Source organism: Phaseolus vulgaris, chromosome 3 (genome assembly GCF_051622355.1).
Source record: "Phaseolus vulgaris cultivar YP4 chromosome 3, ASM5162235v1, whole genome shotgun sequence".
In the NCBI taxonomy this organism is placed as follows: domain Eukaryota; kingdom Viridiplantae; phylum Streptophyta; class Magnoliopsida; order Fabales; family Fabaceae; genus Phaseolus; species Phaseolus vulgaris.
The window spans coordinates 6,175,897-6,197,442 of record NC_143500.1 but is presented as its reverse complement, the minus strand read 5'-3'; the positions used below and the strand labels follow the sequence as shown (position 1 = coordinate 6,197,442).

Genomic DNA, 21,546 nt, shown 5'->3' with positions numbered 1-21,546 from the left:
CCAGTAAGACATGGAATGAGCACATAGCTATGGCATGGAAATTTCTCACGTTAATAATGGAGGGGCAACAAAAAGATTTAACTACATACATGCCATATCTAACTTTGCTCAATTCTGACGCAACTCAAGGCGTGTTTCACTGTGATTTCCCATGTCACCTCCTTTTTCATTCTTTTTTTATGTTCTAATTCTATCATATCTTTCAAGGATTTGCGTCAAACTCAATCTTCCACACCAAATAGGACCAAAGGGTTTAAAGGATGATGGTGATATTTCAGATTATTTTAGTCAAAACTTGGACAAAAAGATTATGGCTGAGATTATCAGAGATTAGACCCACTGCAGCCAATGATGTGGAGGTATGATTCTCCCAGACCCGTGGCTTGTGAAGAAAGATTTGCAAAATTATTTTCTTTATGACGAAATTCAGGTCATTATACTTTATTTTGAAAACTTGTGATTCAAAAGCTACTTGCTCACACCAATAATTTGTTGCAACAAATTTTAAATCATATTTATCAAACTTTAAGTAAAGGAAGCATATTAAAAAAGGCACGATTAAATGGAAGAAATAGTAAGTAAGCAGACAAAAGTAGGAGACAAGGAAGATGAGAGGATTAAAACTGCTGCTGCAAAATGAATGAATATATACAAATGATGTGCTTGAAACTAATTGTTTCAAGGTTACACAACTAAGGTTTTCTTTGCTTTCATCACTCAGCCAAGTGATTGGATTCCACAGTGGAAAAACATAAGGGAGAAGGGGTAGAGAATTTACAAGCCACTTTCTCTAGCGTGTGATATGATGGTGTTCCTACTTCACTAAACTAAAGTCGTGTCACACTTCCTAGTTAGCCCTTTGCATCTTTCACCTCTTTCACTGTACAAGAAAAGATGGGCATGTGTGGTGGCTTTCTCAAGAATAAGACTTAACCAAGCCAAAGTTCACAAAAGATCTGGACTTGAAAAGACCACTAAACAGGGATCTGGAGGGAGAATCCTGAGGAACAGATTTCATCTCTGAAGGGCTACCCTTTACTTTAAGGATTGTGTTGCCTATTGTTTGCCTAATGGATTCTATGGTCTTCAAATCAACAGGGAAACCAGATGCCCCACGAACATAGAAAGTGTTAACAGCTTTGCCTCCTTTCGTGGACACTTCTGCCCTTGTAACTGTGAGGCTATTCTCTCTGAAGATACGCGTGACATCAGATAGAAGTCCGACTCTGTCGGTGGTGCAGAGTTCTAGCTTCAAACCCTGAAATTAGGAAGAAGAAAAAAAACAAATTAATAGTCATATGAAAGAATAGGAGACCAACAAGAAAGAGGGTGGGTGAAGAACCAAACCAAAGATACCTAACTGGCAATTGTATAAAGTATATAAGAAAAGACTATTTGCGGTCCAGATGATTTCTTGACAAAAGAATGAAAATTAAGGAGAAATTAAAGAGCAAAGGATACCAATCACTAATATAAAATGCATGAAAGGGTACTGTTTGTTTCCTCAAATTTTACTTAGGTTCTTGTGGAGCCAAGAATAATGTGACTAATATTCAAGTTAGCCTGCCTATTAACCAAATGAAAAAGAAATTTAGTTGAACAAGTCTATTTCACCCCTCAATAAGAAACTCAATTTGGCAGTGGAACATAACAACTGTAGTCAAAGTCCACCAACTGCATTTCAACTAATCTTGGACCACTACTAATCACATGATATAAAAAACACAAAGGGTCACAGTTCAGCTTAAAGTTTGGGAGAAGATTAAGAATAAATAACTGCACAGACAAAATAAGGCCTCACAGGCAAGCACAACAATGAAAAGCATGGCTGTATGAATTCCATACGGAAATATAAATCAAGAAAGCTTTTCAGTAACATTAAGCCACTCACGTCCGAAACTCTTCTCTCAATTGCAGCTGCAAGACATTGTATCACTCTTTGCCTTTCTGCATCTGATTTCATAGGGGACCCGTCAATATGCTTGATGAAATATTCCTGAACAAGCAACCACAAAATATTAAGCCAATGTCCTTAAAAGACCAACATCTAGCACCAAGCAACAAATGGAATCGCACGTCAGTGTCCATGTGTGTTTGTTCAGAACAAAGTAGTAAATCTGATATACCTGATATGCTTCTGGCCCCTCGGCATCGATTTTTGCATGAAAAACCACATACTCCATGTCTGTCAAAGTACAAACTGTGTCGAAGAGAAGCTTTGGCCTGTCCTTACACTGAATTGTTACCACTGAATAATTATTGTCAGACCAATTCACAACATTCACATTTGGCCTTTGCTTCTCATCAAAGGCGTCATCACTATCTCGTTCATAATCCCTATCAGCAAACATCATTTGGTGAAGCCTTCTCTCAGTGTGTGTGACTTCATCTGTGACAACAGTTTTAGCTCCCCTCTTCTTGTTGCCACCGCCAAGCACATTGCATAGAAGTTCCTTGACTATAGAGAGCCTCTTAGGGTCAGTGATAGCAGATCCGGTCTCTTCATCTGTCACGTGCATTACAGCTGCTGCCCGGGTGTTGTGAGTCCACACCTCTGCATTCACTATATTGCACTTGAGGTTGGTCAAAACAGCACTGACTTCGGAAAGCAATCCTGGCCTATCACTTCCCATAAGCTCAATTACTGTGTGGTCCATTGTTTGCTCAACCCCAACAGATCTAATGGGAGAAGTAACACAAGATTCGGGACCAAGAGACTAAAAACACAAATGCCACCAAACACATGGTCAGTGGTTGTTACATAAAAGCAGAGGAGATAAAGAACACAAATGAGACACCCACCTTTCTAATGTAATCCAAAATGGCTTCATCAGTAACCTTGTTTCCATCTTGTCCAGTAACATTAAAAGCTGGTACAATAAAATAAATTACTCGATTTTTCAACCCTCGTCCAAAACTAATGATAAACAATGTATTTTGTAATAGAAATTTAATGAATATCAGAGAAAATCATTACCATCCATGAACCATCCACCATCAGAAGATATGTAAGCCTTGGTTATGATGAGGTTTAGATCAGTAAGGATCTGTACAACTTCAAGAAGTATTCCATGCTTGTTTGCACTATCAACCTGCAAAATTAAATTCACTTTCAACATCCCTTTAAAGAAAGTGTTATCAAACTAGGCAAAGGTTCTTCAATCATAGAAGCATGAATTGCAGTCCAGAAAGGGAAGAAGAACTAGAAAAACATTTAAAAAGGAGAAATAGGCATAGGCATACCCTTATAACAGTGGCATTCTTGCAGGCTTCATTATCGATTACAACCCTGACAAGACAAGACAACAAGTGGACAAATATGTGAGGACAGAATCGTTTAAATTCTCTTTTCCCTTCCCTTCTTTTTCCGAAGTCGAAGACTTATTTTCTTTCATCAAATGGGAAGTGAAAATTGGTACCTGGGAGGGTTCATTCTCCGGAAGAGTTTCTCGTATTCATCATCCATGTAGTGAGAGAAGCTCATGTTGACCTCCGACATAAAAGCTATGAGAGAGAAAACAAACCAATCAGAGGACAAAACATGGCAATAACAGAACCCCCATAGCCAATGAGAATCAAAAGCAAGACCAAGTAAATAAATATATACAGAGAGAGAGAGAGAGAGAAGACAATGATGTAAAAAACCTCTTTGCAAAATACTAAAACACAGAACAGTGTGTGAGAGAGAGAAAGAATATAAGAGCTGGGGACAAGAGGCTGAGGTGGGTAAAAGAGAGTGGCCAGTGGTAAAGAGATGAATAAACACAAAAGAATAACCGAGTAATGAAGAAAACCAGAACCCACAAAAGTCGTTTGGTACGAATAAGCCTCGTGCTGTATGATTAGCTGTTAATATGCTAAAAGAAGGAATCACAAAACAGAACCCAATAGGCCAATGAAACCATGTGAACAATAATCCACCACAGACACCTCATAGCCAGAGAGAGAGAAAGCTAGTAGATTATGGAAACAAAGAAGAAGAAGAATAAGAAGCAAATACACACCCAAAATCAACAGAGTTGAACTAAATGATTATTTAGACCGAAAGCCTTAAAATTTCACTTACAGAAGAGAAAACACACAACATATCTTGCCACCCAATTGCAGACACAATTCCTCTCCCCCAAAACAAACATAGAGATTCACAAAACCCAGAAAGCAAAAAAGGGAGGGAAACAAAAACAAAAAAGAACAAAACTTCAGAATGCCCAAAACCAAGAAACAAGATTCCAAGAACAAAGCACGAGAATCCCATAACAAATCAAAAGGAAAAAAAAAAAAGACCACGAACACGACCTACCCATTGCAGTTTCTGAGGATTCGTGATCTGCCACACAACACCACACCACACCAAAATTTCGTAGATTCTCTCTCTTGCAAACAAAGTGGCTCTGCGAATGTGTTGTTGGTACGAAGCAACAAACAGTACATATATATAATAATAATACGCAAAAATATGAGCTTGTTTATATGAATATAATAATATGAACACCCTACAGGGATCTCACACACACACGCACCTTCAAGCTTCTCTCTATAACTTTGGAAAGAAAAAGTAATTTAAGTAATTATAAATTGTGATAACAGTAAAATAATAGTATTTTTTTTCCGACATAAAAAATTATTAACCAGAAAAATGAAAAAAAAAAACACCCCTCTTATAAAATCAGAACCTCCCCGACACGATGCTCCAAAACCTGCAATTCCGAAAAGTACCCAAAAAAATCGCAAACTCTCTTTCTTTTTTTCTTTTTTTTTTTTCTTTCCTTCTCTCTGTCTGTCACCTTCTCTCTCTTTCTCTTACCCGTTTCTGTTACTATTGAAAAACAGTACTATGTGTCGACAAACTTTTTTATATTATTTCGCCAAAAATGGTAGAGGGAAGTAAAGGAGCCCCGGTGCACGTTAGCAAGACCGGCTTTCTTTGAAGGAAAATGAGTGAGAGGAAGGGGATCCTGCTAGAGTGCACGGAAGGTTGAATGAACATGTGTGACGCTAAGAATGAATGAATAAATAAATAGTGGATTTAATTTGTGTAACTGTTTGGTTTGAGTTCTAATTTCTTAAAAAAAATCTACTTCATGAGGTTATTTAGAAGAGAATAATTTTTTTTGTATATGTAATTTTTTACAAAATTAATTGATTAGGAATTATTATAAATATTTTTTTGAATTGTTTTAATGTATATGTAAAAGTTTCACATCATTCAAAAAATTATTTTAATTATAATGGGTAAGCATCTTCTTTTTAATACATCAATAATTCTCTTAGGGATACCGTAAAGTTATTAAGTTACAAAACACGTAATATAATATCTCAATAAGTTCCAAATTACATGATATCTTAACAATTACACAACAAAGTGTTATATTATTTAGAAGAAAAATCCAAAAATAATTATAAATATTCTTATCACTTAACTCAAATGTAGATATTTATCCCTAAGAATGCAATATAGGAGAACTTGATGTGAGAACAAAGGGGATTTGGTTTACTCTAACTACAAGAATGAACCTCCTATCGGATGATCTAACATATGAAAATGCTTTAAAGCAAAAAAAAATATATTTGTTGTATTGCAATATCTTAATCTCTAAAACAAAATTGGTCAAATTGTATAAAGATAAAAAAAATCCAACACATTAGTCATCTTTTGTCACTTCACCCTTCTATTGTCAGCAAAATAGACTGAGTTCAAAAGGGATGAATTCAAATTTTAAAGAAATTAGAAAGTTTTTACAAATGAATGAAGATTAAATTTGAATAAATGGACAATTTTAAAAAATTGACAATAAGAAGTACTATTTTCAGTGTTATTTAATCTTGCATAACTATCAAATATGAATACAATTCATATATGAGTTATAAGAGATAAGGAAAATAAAATAAAATCAACAATTATATCGGTTCATCCCCACAAGAGAACAACATCCAATTACTTAATCCTGTAATTAAGGCAATCCATTAATTTAATTTTTTTTACAAGAACCCCATAAGAAAAATAAGAAATAAAACACAACAAGATCTTGAACCCAACAAGATGTCTTGCAATCTTGTGTGAAGCCTTATCATAACAAAACTCTCTTTACAATCCTACCAAAGAACAACAACAAAAATCAAATTAGAACAAAATCACCTCAACAATGAAGTACAAAGATTATATTCCTATGAAGCAAAGCTAGGTGGTTTTCTAACAAGAATGAACACTTGAATCTTGAAATATAGGAAATATATGAAAGAGAGTTCCAAGAAATATCTATTTTTTTCAAAGAAGGGTTTCAATGAGTAAAAAAATGTATCTGAAAAAGCTTTTTCAAGTTCTCTTACGGATCTCAAAAGATAGAAACCAAATTTGTCGAACTAATATTTCCAACAAGTTTAAAATTTGTCTCAATCGAATGAAATAGTGTGAAATGAGTTCTATAATTGATTAAATTTGTAATTCGATTGATTAAAGTCATTGTAATTGACTTCTATAATGTTTTTAATCGATTGATTCGTATTTTAATCAGTTGAAGAAATGAGAATTTGATTTTTGAACATAAGTTTCAGAATTTTAACCAATTGAAAACTTAGTTTAGTTATTTAAAATGATTATGGTTGTGAATACTATAAATTTATGAACACTTTAACTTGTTAAAACAAAATTAAAAAATTAAAATTTATGTACTTTCATTAAAACAAGTAAAATCATGTGTAAGCTTTTAAAAACAATTTTTTAAGGTGCGGTTGGCTGCAAAAGGGAGATTGAATGGAGCCTGGACTCATATCGCGATATACAAGCAAAAAATAGGTAGTGTTTAACAGAGTATAGAATAGAAAAAAATAGTCTAAGCTCACATTTTATACTTCACAAAGTGAAACATTTACAAGGTTTAATACACAACCCAACTCACTAGATGCTCTACGAAGCAGATATAATATGTACAAAGCAAAACTCACACAAACTTGTATATCGTTTATGCATCATTGTTCGGTGTCTTTCTTCTTTGGCTTCTAGGTCTTTATATATATAGCTTTTAGAGTGAGATTGTTTTAGGCTTGCAATCTACATTTCATATATTCTTTAAAATCTCCTTTCGAAAACTCCTGATCTGAATCATTCTTTATGTGTCTTAAACATGTGAGACAATTTGACATGTTTCCTTCCTTGCTCAAATGTGTACATTAAAGCTTTAAGTCCAGTTGGCTAAAATATTTGTTCAAATATGCGTTGTTGTTCTTTCTTTATATAGTAGACACTTTATAAGACAATTTTGGCTTTGATGCAATTTGTGTGTCTTAAACATATATTTGATATTTTGAAATGTTTCTTTATCTGTAAAAAATTTATTGTCGAGGCTTTGAATCATTTGTACTTGAATTTCCATAGCTTTGTGTTGTTCATCATATTTCTCGTATTAAACACTTGAAAAGAAAACTTCAATTTTGATAATATTTGAGCGTCTTAACCAAATAATATCGTACAGTTTGAACTTTAAACTCTTTTCAAATTCAGAGATAATTAAACATTGAAGCTTGTTCGTGCACAAATCTCGTTTTGCACTTCATCTTTTTGTAATTAAACGCTCAAATAGGAAACTTCTGATTTGATATTGTTCACTCGAAGACTTTCCAATTTAAATATTGTTAACTCGAAGACTTTCTAATACTGACTAAATTTTAATCTTTATTGCATATAAGTAATTGAAACACTTTATAATCATTATAGAAAATATATTCCATTCAAAGATCATTAAGACACTCCATAATGAGGTTTTTGGGATGCTATATTTTATGATCACAAAATTGAAAACTTCCCAAACTTATTAACTTAGTTATCTAATTTGAAAACTTTGATTAATATGAATTAAAATCATTAAAAAAAAGTTTGAAAACATTAAAGCAATGTCAGAAAACAATCTAAGATCATAGAAATCAAGTATAAACATTTCTTAATGCATTAAACTGTCTAATGCATAAAAAACAAAGTGATTGTGGGCCACATATAAGTTCTAATGACCGTCTAGCGTGAGCATTAACATTGTTTCGTTAAGCTTTTCTTGTGCTTTGAGACCGTTTGGCGCATTTATGCATAGTTGGATTATCTAATGCATCAATGCTTTATGTTTTGACCATTATTTTATTAACACAAAAACACTTAAAGGATTTATTAACATATTTACATCTTAATAGACTGTCTTATGTGTCTTTACTTTATTCTGCACATGAGTGTGCTTTGTTACATCTTTTAATATTTCTTATAGTGTTTGTTATAATCAAAACTCATAGACTCTCTTATCATGAGACCGTCTAATAGGTATCAGATCGTCTAGCTAGTTCTGGGCCGTCTAGCGTCTTAACAAACCTTAATCCTAAGAATTACAACTCAACACAAGATTAACTACAATATCAACTTTACCACACATCCATCATTATATCCAAGTGATTGGGAGCATCAAATAAAGTCATTCAAACTTGTTTGAATCTTCAATGTCAACATCTACTACTTTGGTTATACATGAGTGTTGTCTAATGCTTGAAGTGATTGAAAGCTTTAGATTTCTACTTCTTTATGAATATCCAAGTCATCCTCATGTAATAATCAATTATGGACAAAACATGTTATGCACTTCCTGGTGATGAAACTATTGAATGACAACTACAGTCATAATAGACATAGTCCAACGTGACTTTCGTTGTATGCATTTCCTTCGAAAATGAATATTTATGTTTCTTACCATCGACACGATGCTAAAAAAAACATTGAGCTTCCAGTTGATGGTTACCAAGTAACCCGATCTTGCACAATATTTCTATTTATTTCATACTCATGTGACCTATTCGTAAAAGTCATAGAGAATTAATGGATGCATACTAAGAGATAAATAAAGTTAAGTCTATCAGAGTGGACCCCTACAAGATCTCTAAGTTAACTTTTCTATTTTAATGCATTGTCATAATTCTTCCAAAAGATATGCATCACTCCACCTTTAACATTACATGAAAAACCTCTAGCATCCAGTGCACCCACTAAAATCATATTTTTCTTCAAATTAAAAATGAAGAAAATTGGAAAATGTCCTTTTTACTCAATCATGAATTTGATTTTGTATGTATCCAGTGCCAACAATCTTGCAAGGTGAATTGTTACCTATTAGAAAATTATTGTTAGAACATTCCACATATGTCGATAACCAATTCCAATTCTGAACATATGGAAAAGCAACCAAAGTCTGGAACCCACTGCTCAATACAACTCAATTGTTCTCCTATAGCTTACACTAATTCAGCCTTGTGCCTTGAATCATTTTGGATAGTAGTAGTTGAAGAATCTTTGTTTTGTCACTTAGGAAAATCTTTCTTGGATCAAGTTTTCCCTTCTTCTTAATTCATTTTTAGTTTGCCCCTTGGAAGCAATGTACACAATCAATCCAAAGGCTCTAACTTTGTCACCATTCTCGGAAGCCTTGTGTGAAAGCTCTTTAGCATAAAGGTAGGTCTTAACATCTTGTAGTGTGATAAATTCTTGTTGAAAACTAAATTATTTACAAAATTATGGAATTATGAGATAAAACTTACTAACAAAATGATCGCAAGATCTTCATCTTGCACCTACACATCCATATATGTTAGCTTCATCTTATCAACATAATCCTTCAGCAACATACCATCCTTCATATGAATACCAAACATTGTTTCTTCAATAAAAATGTACTACAAATGTTATTCATAATAAAAAGTTTCTCCAATTTCAACTACAACCTAGCCTAAATTGATAAGTGCCTAATTTTAGTAATATTTCATATTAAAATATAGGCACTTATGAGTATTAATTGCTAATTTATATATAAAATAATCCTTAATTTATGAATTTATACATTTTTACATATTTTATGATCTTTATTTGAATAAGAGCATTTTATTTCCAAATTTGGTGTTAATTTCAAGTTTTTAGGGAAGAATGAAGATGATTGGGCTAAAGAGAATAAGATAACTTAAAATAAGAAAGTTGAAAGGCGCGGAACGCATAAAAAGAGCAAAAAAGTGAAACTCAACAGCGGAGTTTCTCGCTCAAACAAGCTCATTCTAGCTTGAGTGAGAATGCTCCAATGAATTTTTCAAAAATCAACGCCTTTCTCACTTGAGCGAGCTACACCTCGCTTGAGCGATAATAAGTCAAATTAATTGGGCTAATTTTATGTTTTTATCAATAAGCCCATCAGCGCGACGCAGGAAGTCACCTAACCTTAGTAAATTAGGTTAAATAGGGAGCTAGAGGATAAACCCTAGTGTGCAAGATTGAGAGGAAAACATCATTGAGTGACTTGTAATCAATTGGGAGAATAAAAGATGTTAGAAGATGTGTAGCTAATTCTACCCAGTGGATTTGGGAGTAATCTATTCAAACTCTTATGTATTGAGATGATATTTAAATATGATATAATATTTTGTTCTTGATTGATTATTGGTATTATTGTTTTGTTTCTAACTCTTGATCTAGAATCTTAAATCTGACTAAAATGTATGTATTTTTAGGTCCTGAACTAAACACCAATACTTAACATATTTGAGTGCTAGAAATAGACTTTAAATGTTAATTGCTATTAATGTCTGAGCGAGAATTCGGTATAAATCAATTTTACACGGGAATCAATTTCAATCAAATAACTTAATGTTAACATGCTAATTAAAATACATGAGAGTGAGAAACATGAAACATAATCCCTATTTTTCCAATTGAAGCAACAACTCTTTTAATTTTTTCTTGTTAATTTTAGCCATTATAACAATCCTCAAACCAACTTTTATTATTCTGTTTTTATATTTAGCGAATTTTTTACTTGAATATTCAACTATTCCTTGTGGGATCAATATTCGTCTTTAAGGACAAATTATTACTTCTAACAACGCGGTGAACTTGTCGGAAAAGGTCATCAAAAATCTACTCCAAGAAATCATAAAGAATCCCATTATGATATTTCTCCTCGTGAGATGACTGATTTCTCTAAGTGTGATGATTAATACCTAAATTAATTTCTATTATTAAAAATAATTTGTAAATTGATATTTAGTTAAGTACCAAAATTTTAGTTATCAATCAGCTAATTAGATATCAATTTAGAAACTATTCATCAATAATAGAAATTAATTTAAAAATCAATAATTTTGTTAGTCTCTAACAAAAATTTTAATCTAGTCAATATAATAATTAATTATTTATTATTTTTAAAATTAATTTTGAATTAATAACTTTTAGTTAATATAACAATTAATTATTTATTATTTTTTAAATTATTTTTTATTTAATAATTTTTATAGTCGACTTCAATTTTATTAGTAATGAAGTTGTATTTTATAAAATATATTCATCTTTTCAAATATATTTTATGAATAAATACTTAAATTAGTCCTTGAAATACGACTGTATTGACATGTAGATCCTTAATCAAAATTTTCATGTAAATAAATATTTTAAGATTAAACTTTTTTCTATATAAGTCTTTATAGGTATTTGATTTATATATATATATATGTGTGTGTGATTTTCTTTATATTTGATATAAAGAAAATTATGCTAGTAAATGGAATTTTCAAAAACTCGTCTATATGACAACCTTGATAACCATAACCCTCATCTATCAATGAACAATTTAAATATTCTACAATTTTTCTTTTTAATTTTTTTTAAATTATTTAACTTATTTAAAAATAAATTATATTATTTTTTTCAAAAAATCCCAATTTAATAAATTGTACAGTTAAAGTTCAAGGAAAGAATCATTAATAAAGAATAATAATGTCATTATTTCATTATCTAATAATTTAATAAATGATATTTTCCAAGTTCTTAATATAAAACATTTATAGCACAATGAGACATATCATTAAAAACAAATAATTTATTTTATTTTTAAATGTTACGTATATATGTATATTAAATTAGCCTTCATTATTAGTGGATTTTGAAATCTTAGTTTTACTATTTATTATTATAAAATGAAAATACTTATATATTGTTAATATGGATAAGTAAAAATAATTAAATTAGTATAAAAAGTTATAAATCATCTTATAAAAAGATAAATGATTTCTAAGAAGTGGAACACTGTGGTTTCATACACAATGCTATGACTAGGTTTTTCGATCGATTTTTTTTTTGGGACAAACTCATCAATTAGGCAAATTTTTCATGCACTTTCATATCTATTTTATAAAAAAATTTAACAATATTCTTCTGAGTATGATGGAGAGTGTGGTGCATTTTTCTTCATTTGTAAGTAGTGGTGCTTGCTTGTAGTGGCTGGTAGTGAACGTTGGTGGTTGAGATAAGTTTTGTGATGTTTTTACTGGTGGTTTCTATTTTTTTGTTTTTTTTCATTTTTTTTGGAAGCCTCAAAACCTAGAAAAAAAAAACAGCGAGGTCCAAAAATGTATTACAAAACCAAAAAAAAAAAACTATCTGGACACTAGAGAATGTCAAGTACAACAAATTTTGTCACCAATCCTCTTACACATGCTCAAATGATATGACTGCTCTCTCAAATGTTGTAGTTGGAGAAGAATGAAAGTGTTGTGGCTGGAAGGGAGGTACGGGAGTGGTGTGTGTGATTGCAGTTATTTAAAAAGTACATATTATGCTTCATTTAGGGTATTTAAAAAAATTTGAAATCGACTTTTCACAATTTATATGGAGGTGGAGGGAGAATTTGCCCATAAATTATAGTACAGGTGTTTTGGATTGGACTTTTCAAAATTTAGTCCAGATTCAATCCAAATCCAATAAATTAGATTGGATAATCCATATGCATTTTAACTGGATCAAATTGATTTGAATTTTTTCAATTCAATTTAAATTGGATTAAATCTAGGTTAAATCTACTTTGTCAATTAGATTAAATTTGATGTTCGATTAACCTAATCAATTTGATGTGTGTATCTATCAGACACGAACCCAACTTGACTTGGCCTGACCTGACTTAGTTCGTCTTGATCTCACTTGAGCCCTATTTGACCCTAGACATAGTTGGGATCAGCTCGATATTGGCCCGACCTAACCTAATCTTTATTGAATTCAACCTGATATGGTCTAACACAACTCAATTGAATGTGGGACCAGACAGACTCAGCTCGACCTGGGAATTGGTCAACTTAGCTTGACCTGACACGGATTGACTCAACTTGACACGACATGGCCCCAACCCGATATATGCCCGATGTTTGGACCAAAAATAGGCTCAACTCGATTCGACTTGACCTGACCTAACTTGGTTTGACCTACACTTAGCCCAACTAGACTCGGCCTTACCTAACTTGATTGAACATGGTCCAACCCGATGTAGGCTCGATATCGCAGGCTAATAGGATCCCAACTCAAATTAGCCATACTTGACCATGTTTCTCAAGACTTGGAACCAGGTTGACTCTACTCAACAAGGGTTTGGGTTGGACTTGAGCCTGGGCTGACTTTGACTAAACTCAAATTGACTTAGATCTAGGTTGACTTGACTTGATTTAAGGCTGAGTTGGATTTTAGCTCGATCTGACTCTAACACAACTCAATTTGAGATAGGACATAATTAGTTCAACTTGGTTGTGAAATGATGTTAATGATGATGTAAATGAATTTTTAGAGTTGATGGCCAAAAAGAAGAAAAAAAATCTAGAACTTCATTTATCAAAACAAAGTGTAATCATTGCTTAGACGAAAATAATTTGTCAATTACACCATATTTTGATATCTTGTTATTGTAGAAAACAAAATGGGTTTATGTATTCAATCATTCAAGCAATTGAGAGTAAGATATTCTCATTTAAAAAAATAAATAAGAAATAAAAATATTAGAAAAGAAGTAAAAATATTCAAATATGTACCCTACAATTATTTAATTTAATGATATTAAGATTTGTGTTTCCTGAAAGTTAATACATCATTTGAACAAAACTATATAGAGGAAGAAAATGTGTAATCAAAGATTAGTATGAGTCGACCTTGTGGATATTGAACAAGTCAAATAACTGAGAGAGAATGAAAAATTGTGTAGTGAGAGAAAAAGAGAAGAGTATCCCAAGTGAAACTAGAGTAAGGAAAAAAAAGGAAAAATAAATTTTTTTAGGTTACTTAATAAAATGAGTGTTTTAATAATTTAAAACCGAGATGAATATCACTACATACACAATCATATGAACAAGTATGAGAACGAGAAGAAAATAAAAATAATAATAAAAAAAATAAAAATAAAATATATATATATATATATATATATATATATCCGACATGAAATTCAGAAGGTCGATCTCGAGTCGTACGGGCCCAGGCAGCTGTCAAGTCGTACGGGCTCGGGCCGATCTCGAGTCGTACGGGCCCAGGTCAATGTCGAGTCATACGGGCCCGAGCCGATCTCGAGTCGTACGGGTCCGGGCCGATCTCGAGTCGTACGGGCCCGGGTCGATCTCGAGTCGTACGGGCCTTGAGTCGTGTGGGCTCAAGCCGATCTCGAGTCGTACGGGCCAGGGCAGTTGTCGTGTCGTACGGGCCCGGGTCAATCTCGAGTCATACGGGCCCAGGCCGATCTCGAGTCGTACTGGCCCGGGCCAATGTCGAGTCATACGGGCCCGGGCCAATGTCGAGTTGTACGGGCCTGGGCCGATGTCGAGTCGTACGGGCCCGGGTCGATGTCGAGTCGTACGGGCCCGGGTCGATGTCGAGTCGTACCGGCCCGGGTCGATGTCGAGTCAAATGGGCCCGGGCCGATGTCGAGTCGTACCGGCCCGGGCCGATGTCGAGTCGTTCCGGCCCGGGTCGATGTCGAGTCGTACCTGCCCGTGCCGATGTCGAGTTGTACCAGCCCAGGCCATGTCTAGTTGTACGGGTTCGAGCCGATGTCGAGTCGTATGGGCCCGAGCCGATGTCGAGTCGTATGGGCCCGGGTCGATGTCGAGTCGTACGGGCCCGGGTCGATGTCGAGTCGTATGAGCCCGCGTCGATGTCGAGTCGTAAGGGTCCGGGCCGATGTCGAGTCGTACCGGCCCGGGTCGATGTCGAGTCATACCGCCCGTGCCAATGTCGAGTTGTACCAGCCCAGGCCATGTCGAGTTGTACGGGTTCGAGCCGATGTTGAGTCGAATGGGCCCGGGCCGATGTCGAGTCGTACGGGCCCGGGCCGATGTTAAGTCGTACGAGCCCGTACGATGTTGAATCGTACGGGCCCAGACTGATGTCGAGTTGTTCGGTCCCGGGCTTGATGTCTTGTCGTCTGGGCTCGGGCCGATGTCGAGCCGAGAGGGCCCGTTCGATGTCGAGTCGTCCGGGCCTAGGCCGATATCGAGTCGTCCGGGCCCAGGCTGATGTCGAGTCGTCCAGGCCCGAGTCGATTTTGGTGTGCGTCCAGGTTGAGTCGGCTTAGGCCCAGTTCGAGCCAAGTTAGTGTATGTCCATATCAAAATAGATTTAATGTAATTGACAAAATGAATTTAACAAAGTGGATTTAATCTAGATTCAATCCACTTTAAATGGATTTAAAATAAATCCAAATATATTTGGTTTAGTTAAAGTGGATATGAATTTTAATCCATTTATTTGGATTTGGATTTAGATTGGACATGCCCACCCCTATTACTAATACTCCTACCAAGTGAATGTGAGAATTTTCCTCAATCAAAATGATCACAAATTCACACAATACTTATAGATAACTTTATTTGCTATCTCTAATTTCATATACATGATTTTAAACTATTTCCTTATAATAAAATAATTTGTTAAAGTAAATTTCTTTGGTTTTTAAAATTTAGTATTTTGACGTAATTTTGAAAAAGTTTCGATCTTATAATCCCTTATAAATTACGCTAAGCCCTCCTTACTTTGAAATCAAACGAACATGATTCTTGTTATGCGACTTTGGTCATGATATTGACGAATACAATTGGCTAATGAAATTTCGAGCACCATGATTTTTTTAATTTTTTGTGATGGTAATAATGGTTGCTTTTGTATGATATATTTTGAAAATATTAATAATTAGGTATTAAATAGTTTAATATCACAATTTAATCATAACTTATTGTTAATATGTTTTTTGGTGTAATTATTATATAACCCAATACAGCTAAAATGCACAGTAATTTATTGATAAATAACAGCAAAACTATATAAAAAAAAAAATTCTTTGTTGTGAAATCAATCCAAATAAGCATATATGTAGCAGGGGGCAAATGTAATTCATCAAACACTGATATCTGGTTATTTTTGTATCTAATAATACTATTTTTCATGTGCATCACTATTTTGAACCTACAAAGAAAAACCTCAATTTTCTACTAATTAATTTATCATTTCCAATATACAATTATAAATTTATTTATACATAAATAATTGAAGTTAGAATAAGTCTATAAAATCTATCTTTGTGCGTGTTAAAAAAAAATATTAAAGGACATGAATGATAATATTTTAGCATAAAATCATTTATGCATGATAATATTTTAGCATGAAATCACTATATGCATTGTAACATCATTTGATGCATCATCAACCTCTGTTTTTTTCTATTTTCTTTAGTATATTAGTGCTGACGAAGTCAAATATATACGAAAAAGAAAACTAAAAGAACACAAGTTGTTGGAATTAATAAATTGAGAGAATAGTTAAAGCAATATTTTTGTGAAGAGATAATGAGATAAAGGAGAAGAATGAAGAGAGAAAAAGAGAAAAAGTAGATAACATGGAAATGTTTGGAAGGACATTCCTTCTTCGAGTGGAAATGATCTGTCCCAGAATAATGGAAACCGGGCGATGGGACTAGCAACACGTGAATTCAATATTCACGGTTCCTCATATTCGGTAAAGATATTTTTTTTTATTAAAAAAATTTATCTTAGATATGAGGGTTAATCTTAACATCTCAATTAGGTAATTAGGTTGATGATAGAACATAGTTTTGATTGTACTATACAGTTTTTGTTGAAGTATTTGGCTTTAAAACGAACACAAAATAAAAGGTTTCTCGAGGCGTGAGTAATCACTATCCGTAAGGATTTATCCGCGGTGTACTGCGTAAGTCCCCTAGGATACAACAGGAACTTCTCGGATATTTCCGAGGATCAGAACTAGCAAGTTACTCTTTAAAAGAGTAATACCCAATGGAACCCAATATAAAACTTAAAAATATAATAAAGTAAGTGAGGAGAGAGAAAGTGGAAAAAGAGAGAAGAAAAGAAGTTTCACGGTGGGTGAAGAAGATGAAGAGAGTGAATGAGAGAGATGTGCATTTGGAGAGGATGGAACCCCTCTTTATATAGGGATAGGAAGCAAAGATATTTTCCATCTCCATAGCTGATTTCAATTTGCTGTTGCACCTAATTTATTTTCTTGTTGCACTCATAACAGCATTTGACATCTTCAATCAACTTCCTCCAAAATCTTCCGCAACTCTAGGCACGTGGGTTCACAATTGTTTTTAAGATATTTTGCAATATCTACTTCGTTTTACAACAATCCCCCACATATTGCAAAGGATAAAGATAAAGAGAAAAAAAATAAATAAATAAATTTTGGGTTCATCTAAGATGTAATGCATCAGATCTGGTATAGCAAGCTATATGAACCAGTCTTAGATTGATGAACGTAACACATAGTGTAGTTGGTATAGCAAGCTATATGAACCAAGACACTTAGTATGTGTTAGAGGTTTATAAATCACAATACACCCCCACATTACTTGCTGTTATCGCTGTGTTGCGCTACTAGGCCATGCGCGTGCCCGGTATTCATGAGTGCTATAGAGATCTTGCCAAGATCTCATGCAAGCGGCCCCACTTGACACTCATATAGGTGATTTCATCAAGTGTATACTGCAAATTATACACCACCCATAAGGGATATGAAAATCATTAAAACTTTGTAAATCGTTAAAACTCTTTTACCTCTGAATTTTAACCACAAAGTTTATCCTCTCGATAATGCAGTATCTAGCACTTTCACACACACCATAGGAATGGACAAAATTGATTTAAAATCAATATTAGTGCTAGCAGAACTAATAAGTGACTTGTTTTTACCCATACGAACCTTATTCATGGGATCTCCAATCACAAAGGTTGGGTTTCCATCACTTGTTTGTTTGCAAGTGGCTTAAGTCTCATTCCCCTTGATGTTTCTAAAATCATTTTTCTCCCTAGGGGTTTTGTCAGAGGATCTGCCAGATTCCGTTCTGACTTGACATAGTCAATAGAAATCGTTCCACTCTTTAACAGCTGTTTCACCAAATTGTGTCTCAATTGTATATGTCTATTCTTTCCATTATAGCTTTTATTTTTAGCTATAGCTATTGCCGATTGGCAATCACAATGCATTGATACAGATGGGGTTGGTTTCATTCCTAAAGGAATGTTTGCTAAGAAGTTTTTCAACCACTCAGCTTCACTACCAGCCATTTCTAGAGCAACAAACTCAGATTCCATTGTTGATCTTGCGATAATAGTTTGTCTGGCTGATCTCCATGTAACTGCACCACCCCCAAGTGTAAATACATAACCACTAGTGGATTTTGTCTCATCTGAATCAGAGATCCAGTTAGCATCACTGTACCCTTCTAGCACAGCGGGAAATCCACTATATTCAATGGCATAATCCATTGTACCTCTCAAGTATTTCATGAGTCTCGCAAGTGCTTCCCAATGATCCTGACTAGGACATTGAGTGTATCTACTCAATCTACCTACTGCATAAGCAATATCTGGTCTAGAAAAGCTCATTAAATGCAATAAGCTCCCAATTATCTGGGCATACTCTGTTCTTCTTTAATTTAGAGTTAGCATCATAAGGGGTACTCACTGACTTAAAGTCATAGTAACCAAACTTCTTTAGAAGTTTCTCAGTGTATTTTTCTTAGGATAGTAATATACTATCTCCCTTCCTTATGATTTTAACTCCTAGAATCACACTTGCTTCACCCATGTCTTTCATCTCAAACTTAGATCCAAGAAACAATTTTGTTTTAAAAACTATATCATTGCATGTACCAAAAATTAGCATGTCATCCACATACAAACATATAATGACATATTCACCATTCTCAGATCTAGAATACACACATTTATCAGCATCATTGGTAGAAAAACCTTCACAAAGTAAAACATTATCAAGTTTTTCATGCCATTGTTTTGGTGCTTGTTTCAAACCATACAAAGATTTTAAAAGTTTGCATACTTTTTCCTTTTGACCTAGGACTACACAACCTTCAGGTTGAGTCATATAAATTTCCTCTTCTAATTCACCATTCAGAAAAGCTGTTTTAACATCCATTTGGTGAATTACTAATTTATGGATAGATGCTAAGGCTAGCAATACACGAATAAAGGAAATCCTAGTAACAGGTGCAAAAGTATCAAAGTAATCTATGTTATGTTTTTGAGTAAACCCTTTAGCAACTAATCTTGCCTTATATTTCTCTATGGATCCATCAGGATGATACTTCTTCTTAAAGATCCACTTACAACCAATGGGTTTTGCTCCTTTAGGCAGATCTACTAAGGTCCACGTATTATTTTTCTTAATTGATTCAAGCTCTGTTTTAATGGCCTTATCCCAATGTTTAGCATCAGGAGCACTAGTAGCTTCTACAAAACTTATTGGATCATTCTCAACTAGATAAGTATAAAAGTCATTTCCAAAAGATGTTTCCTTTCTCTGTCTTTTACTTCTTCTAACATCCTCACTCAAGGTATCACTAACACTATCTATAGGTTGTTTAGATGTACCACTACTCTTTAGCGGAAAGATGTGTTCAAAGAACTCAGCGTTTTTTGTCTCTACTATAGTGTTGCGTTCAATTATGTCACTATTAAGAACTAGAAACCTATAGGCAGCACTATGTTCTGCATATCCTAAGAACATACAATCAGATGTTTTAGAGCCTATTTTCCTTTTCTTAGGATCAGGTAACATCACTTTAGCCAAACTCCCCCACACTCTTAGGTATTTCAAATTAGGTTGATAACCTTTCCACAACTCATAGGGTGTTTTACCAGTTTTCCTATGTGGTATCCTATTTTGTAAAAAACACGCAGTAAGCAGAGATTCACCCCATAAATTATCAGGAGCATTAGAACTAATAAGCATGGCATTCATCATTTCTTTAAGAGTCCTATTTTTCCTTTCAGCTACTCCATTAGACTCAGGTGAATATGGTGGGGTTACTTCATGAATAATACCTTCTTTTACACAATAGTCATTAAATAAAACATATTCACCACCTCTATCTGATCTAATTCTCTTAATTTTCTTATTAAGTTGATTTTCTACTTCCGCTTTATAAGTTAAAAACATATCAAAGGCTTCATCCTTATGTTTAATTAAATACACTTTGGTGTATCTAGAAAAATCATCTATAAAGGTTACAAAATAATTTTTACCACCTCTAGACATGGTTTGTTTTAAATCAGCAAGGTCGGTATGAATTAAACCAAGAATTTCAGTTTGACGTTCTCCAGAGTGACATGTTTTCTTCGTTATTTTAGATTCTACGCATACATCACATTTACTACTTTGTTTGTCATGCATGTTGATTAATCCTAGTCGTTGCAATTTTATAACATACGAAGAATTCACATGTCCTAATCTAGCATGCCATATATCATACGAGTCAACTATATAAGCAGAAGATTTAGATTCATTCATAATTTCAGAAATGTTTAATACAAAAAGGCCTTGATCACAATATCCCTTTCCCACAAAAACATTGTTTTTTGTCATAACAATCTTGTCAGATTCAAATGACACTTTAACCCCAACTTTGCTTAGTAATGCCACAGAGACCAAATTAACTCTAATTGATGGCACATGTAGCACATCATTCAAAGCTAGAGTTTTACCAGATGTGAGCTTCAGAAGAACTTTTCCTTTTCCTAGGACAGGAGTTGTCCTGGAGTCACCGAGATATACTTGTTCTTCTCCATCCCCCACACTTGTGTAGGAGGTGAACACATTTCTGTTTGCACAGATGTGTCTGGTAGCCCCAGAGTCTACCACCCATTTGCTCACATTTGTCACAAGGTTTACTTGTGAAACGACTGCCACAATAGTATCTTCCCCTTCGGCTAGATTTGCCTTAGGAGGATAGTCGTTTTTAGCCCTATGTCTGCACTGAGGTGCATGATGGCCTGGCTTTCCACAGACAAAGCAATTACCTTTTTTCTTGAAAGTGGAGTTAGTTCCACTAGGACGAGAGAATTTGTTATTAGGTTTCTTTTTGTGATCAAATTTTTTCTCGTACCTTTTTGGAGCTGGTTTGTCTTCTATCACGTTTGCTTTGGCAGACAAAGCTTTGGCCTTTGCAGCAGCGCACTCCTTCCTGTTTGTGTCTTCAATGATGATGTGGGTGATCAAATCTGATAGAGACATCTGTTTCTGTCTGTGCTTCAGTTGTTGTTTGTAATCCGTCCAAGACTGCGGAAGCTTTTCGATCAAGAGTTCGGACACGAATTCATCTGGCAATTTTATGCTTTTAGTTTTGATATCTTCAATCAGCTTGTGATATTCGTTTATTTGGATTTTGATGTCTTTGC

The 21,546-nt window shown here is 34.0% G+C and overlaps 1 protein-coding gene across 1 annotated transcript; it reads right to left on the bottom strand.

The window, feature by feature from the left end:
* Positions 1–609: 609 nt before the first annotated feature.
* On the bottom strand, positions 610–4,744 carry ACR4 (ACT domain repeat 4). Its single transcript, XM_068606388.2, has 8 exons — positions 4,301–4,744; positions 3,420–3,504; positions 3,244–3,289; positions 2,978–3,092; positions 2,803–2,870; positions 2,127–2,717; positions 1,892–1,996; positions 610–1,258 (listed from the first exon to the last, which is right to left on the bottom strand). The coding sequence occupies exons 1-8, from the start codon at positions 4,302–4,304 to the stop codon at positions 917–919; spliced, it is 1,356 nt and encodes a 451-aa protein (XP_068462489.1). The 5' UTR covers positions 4,305–4,744; the 3' UTR covers positions 610–916.
* Positions 4,745–21,546: the final 16,802 nt, after the last annotated feature.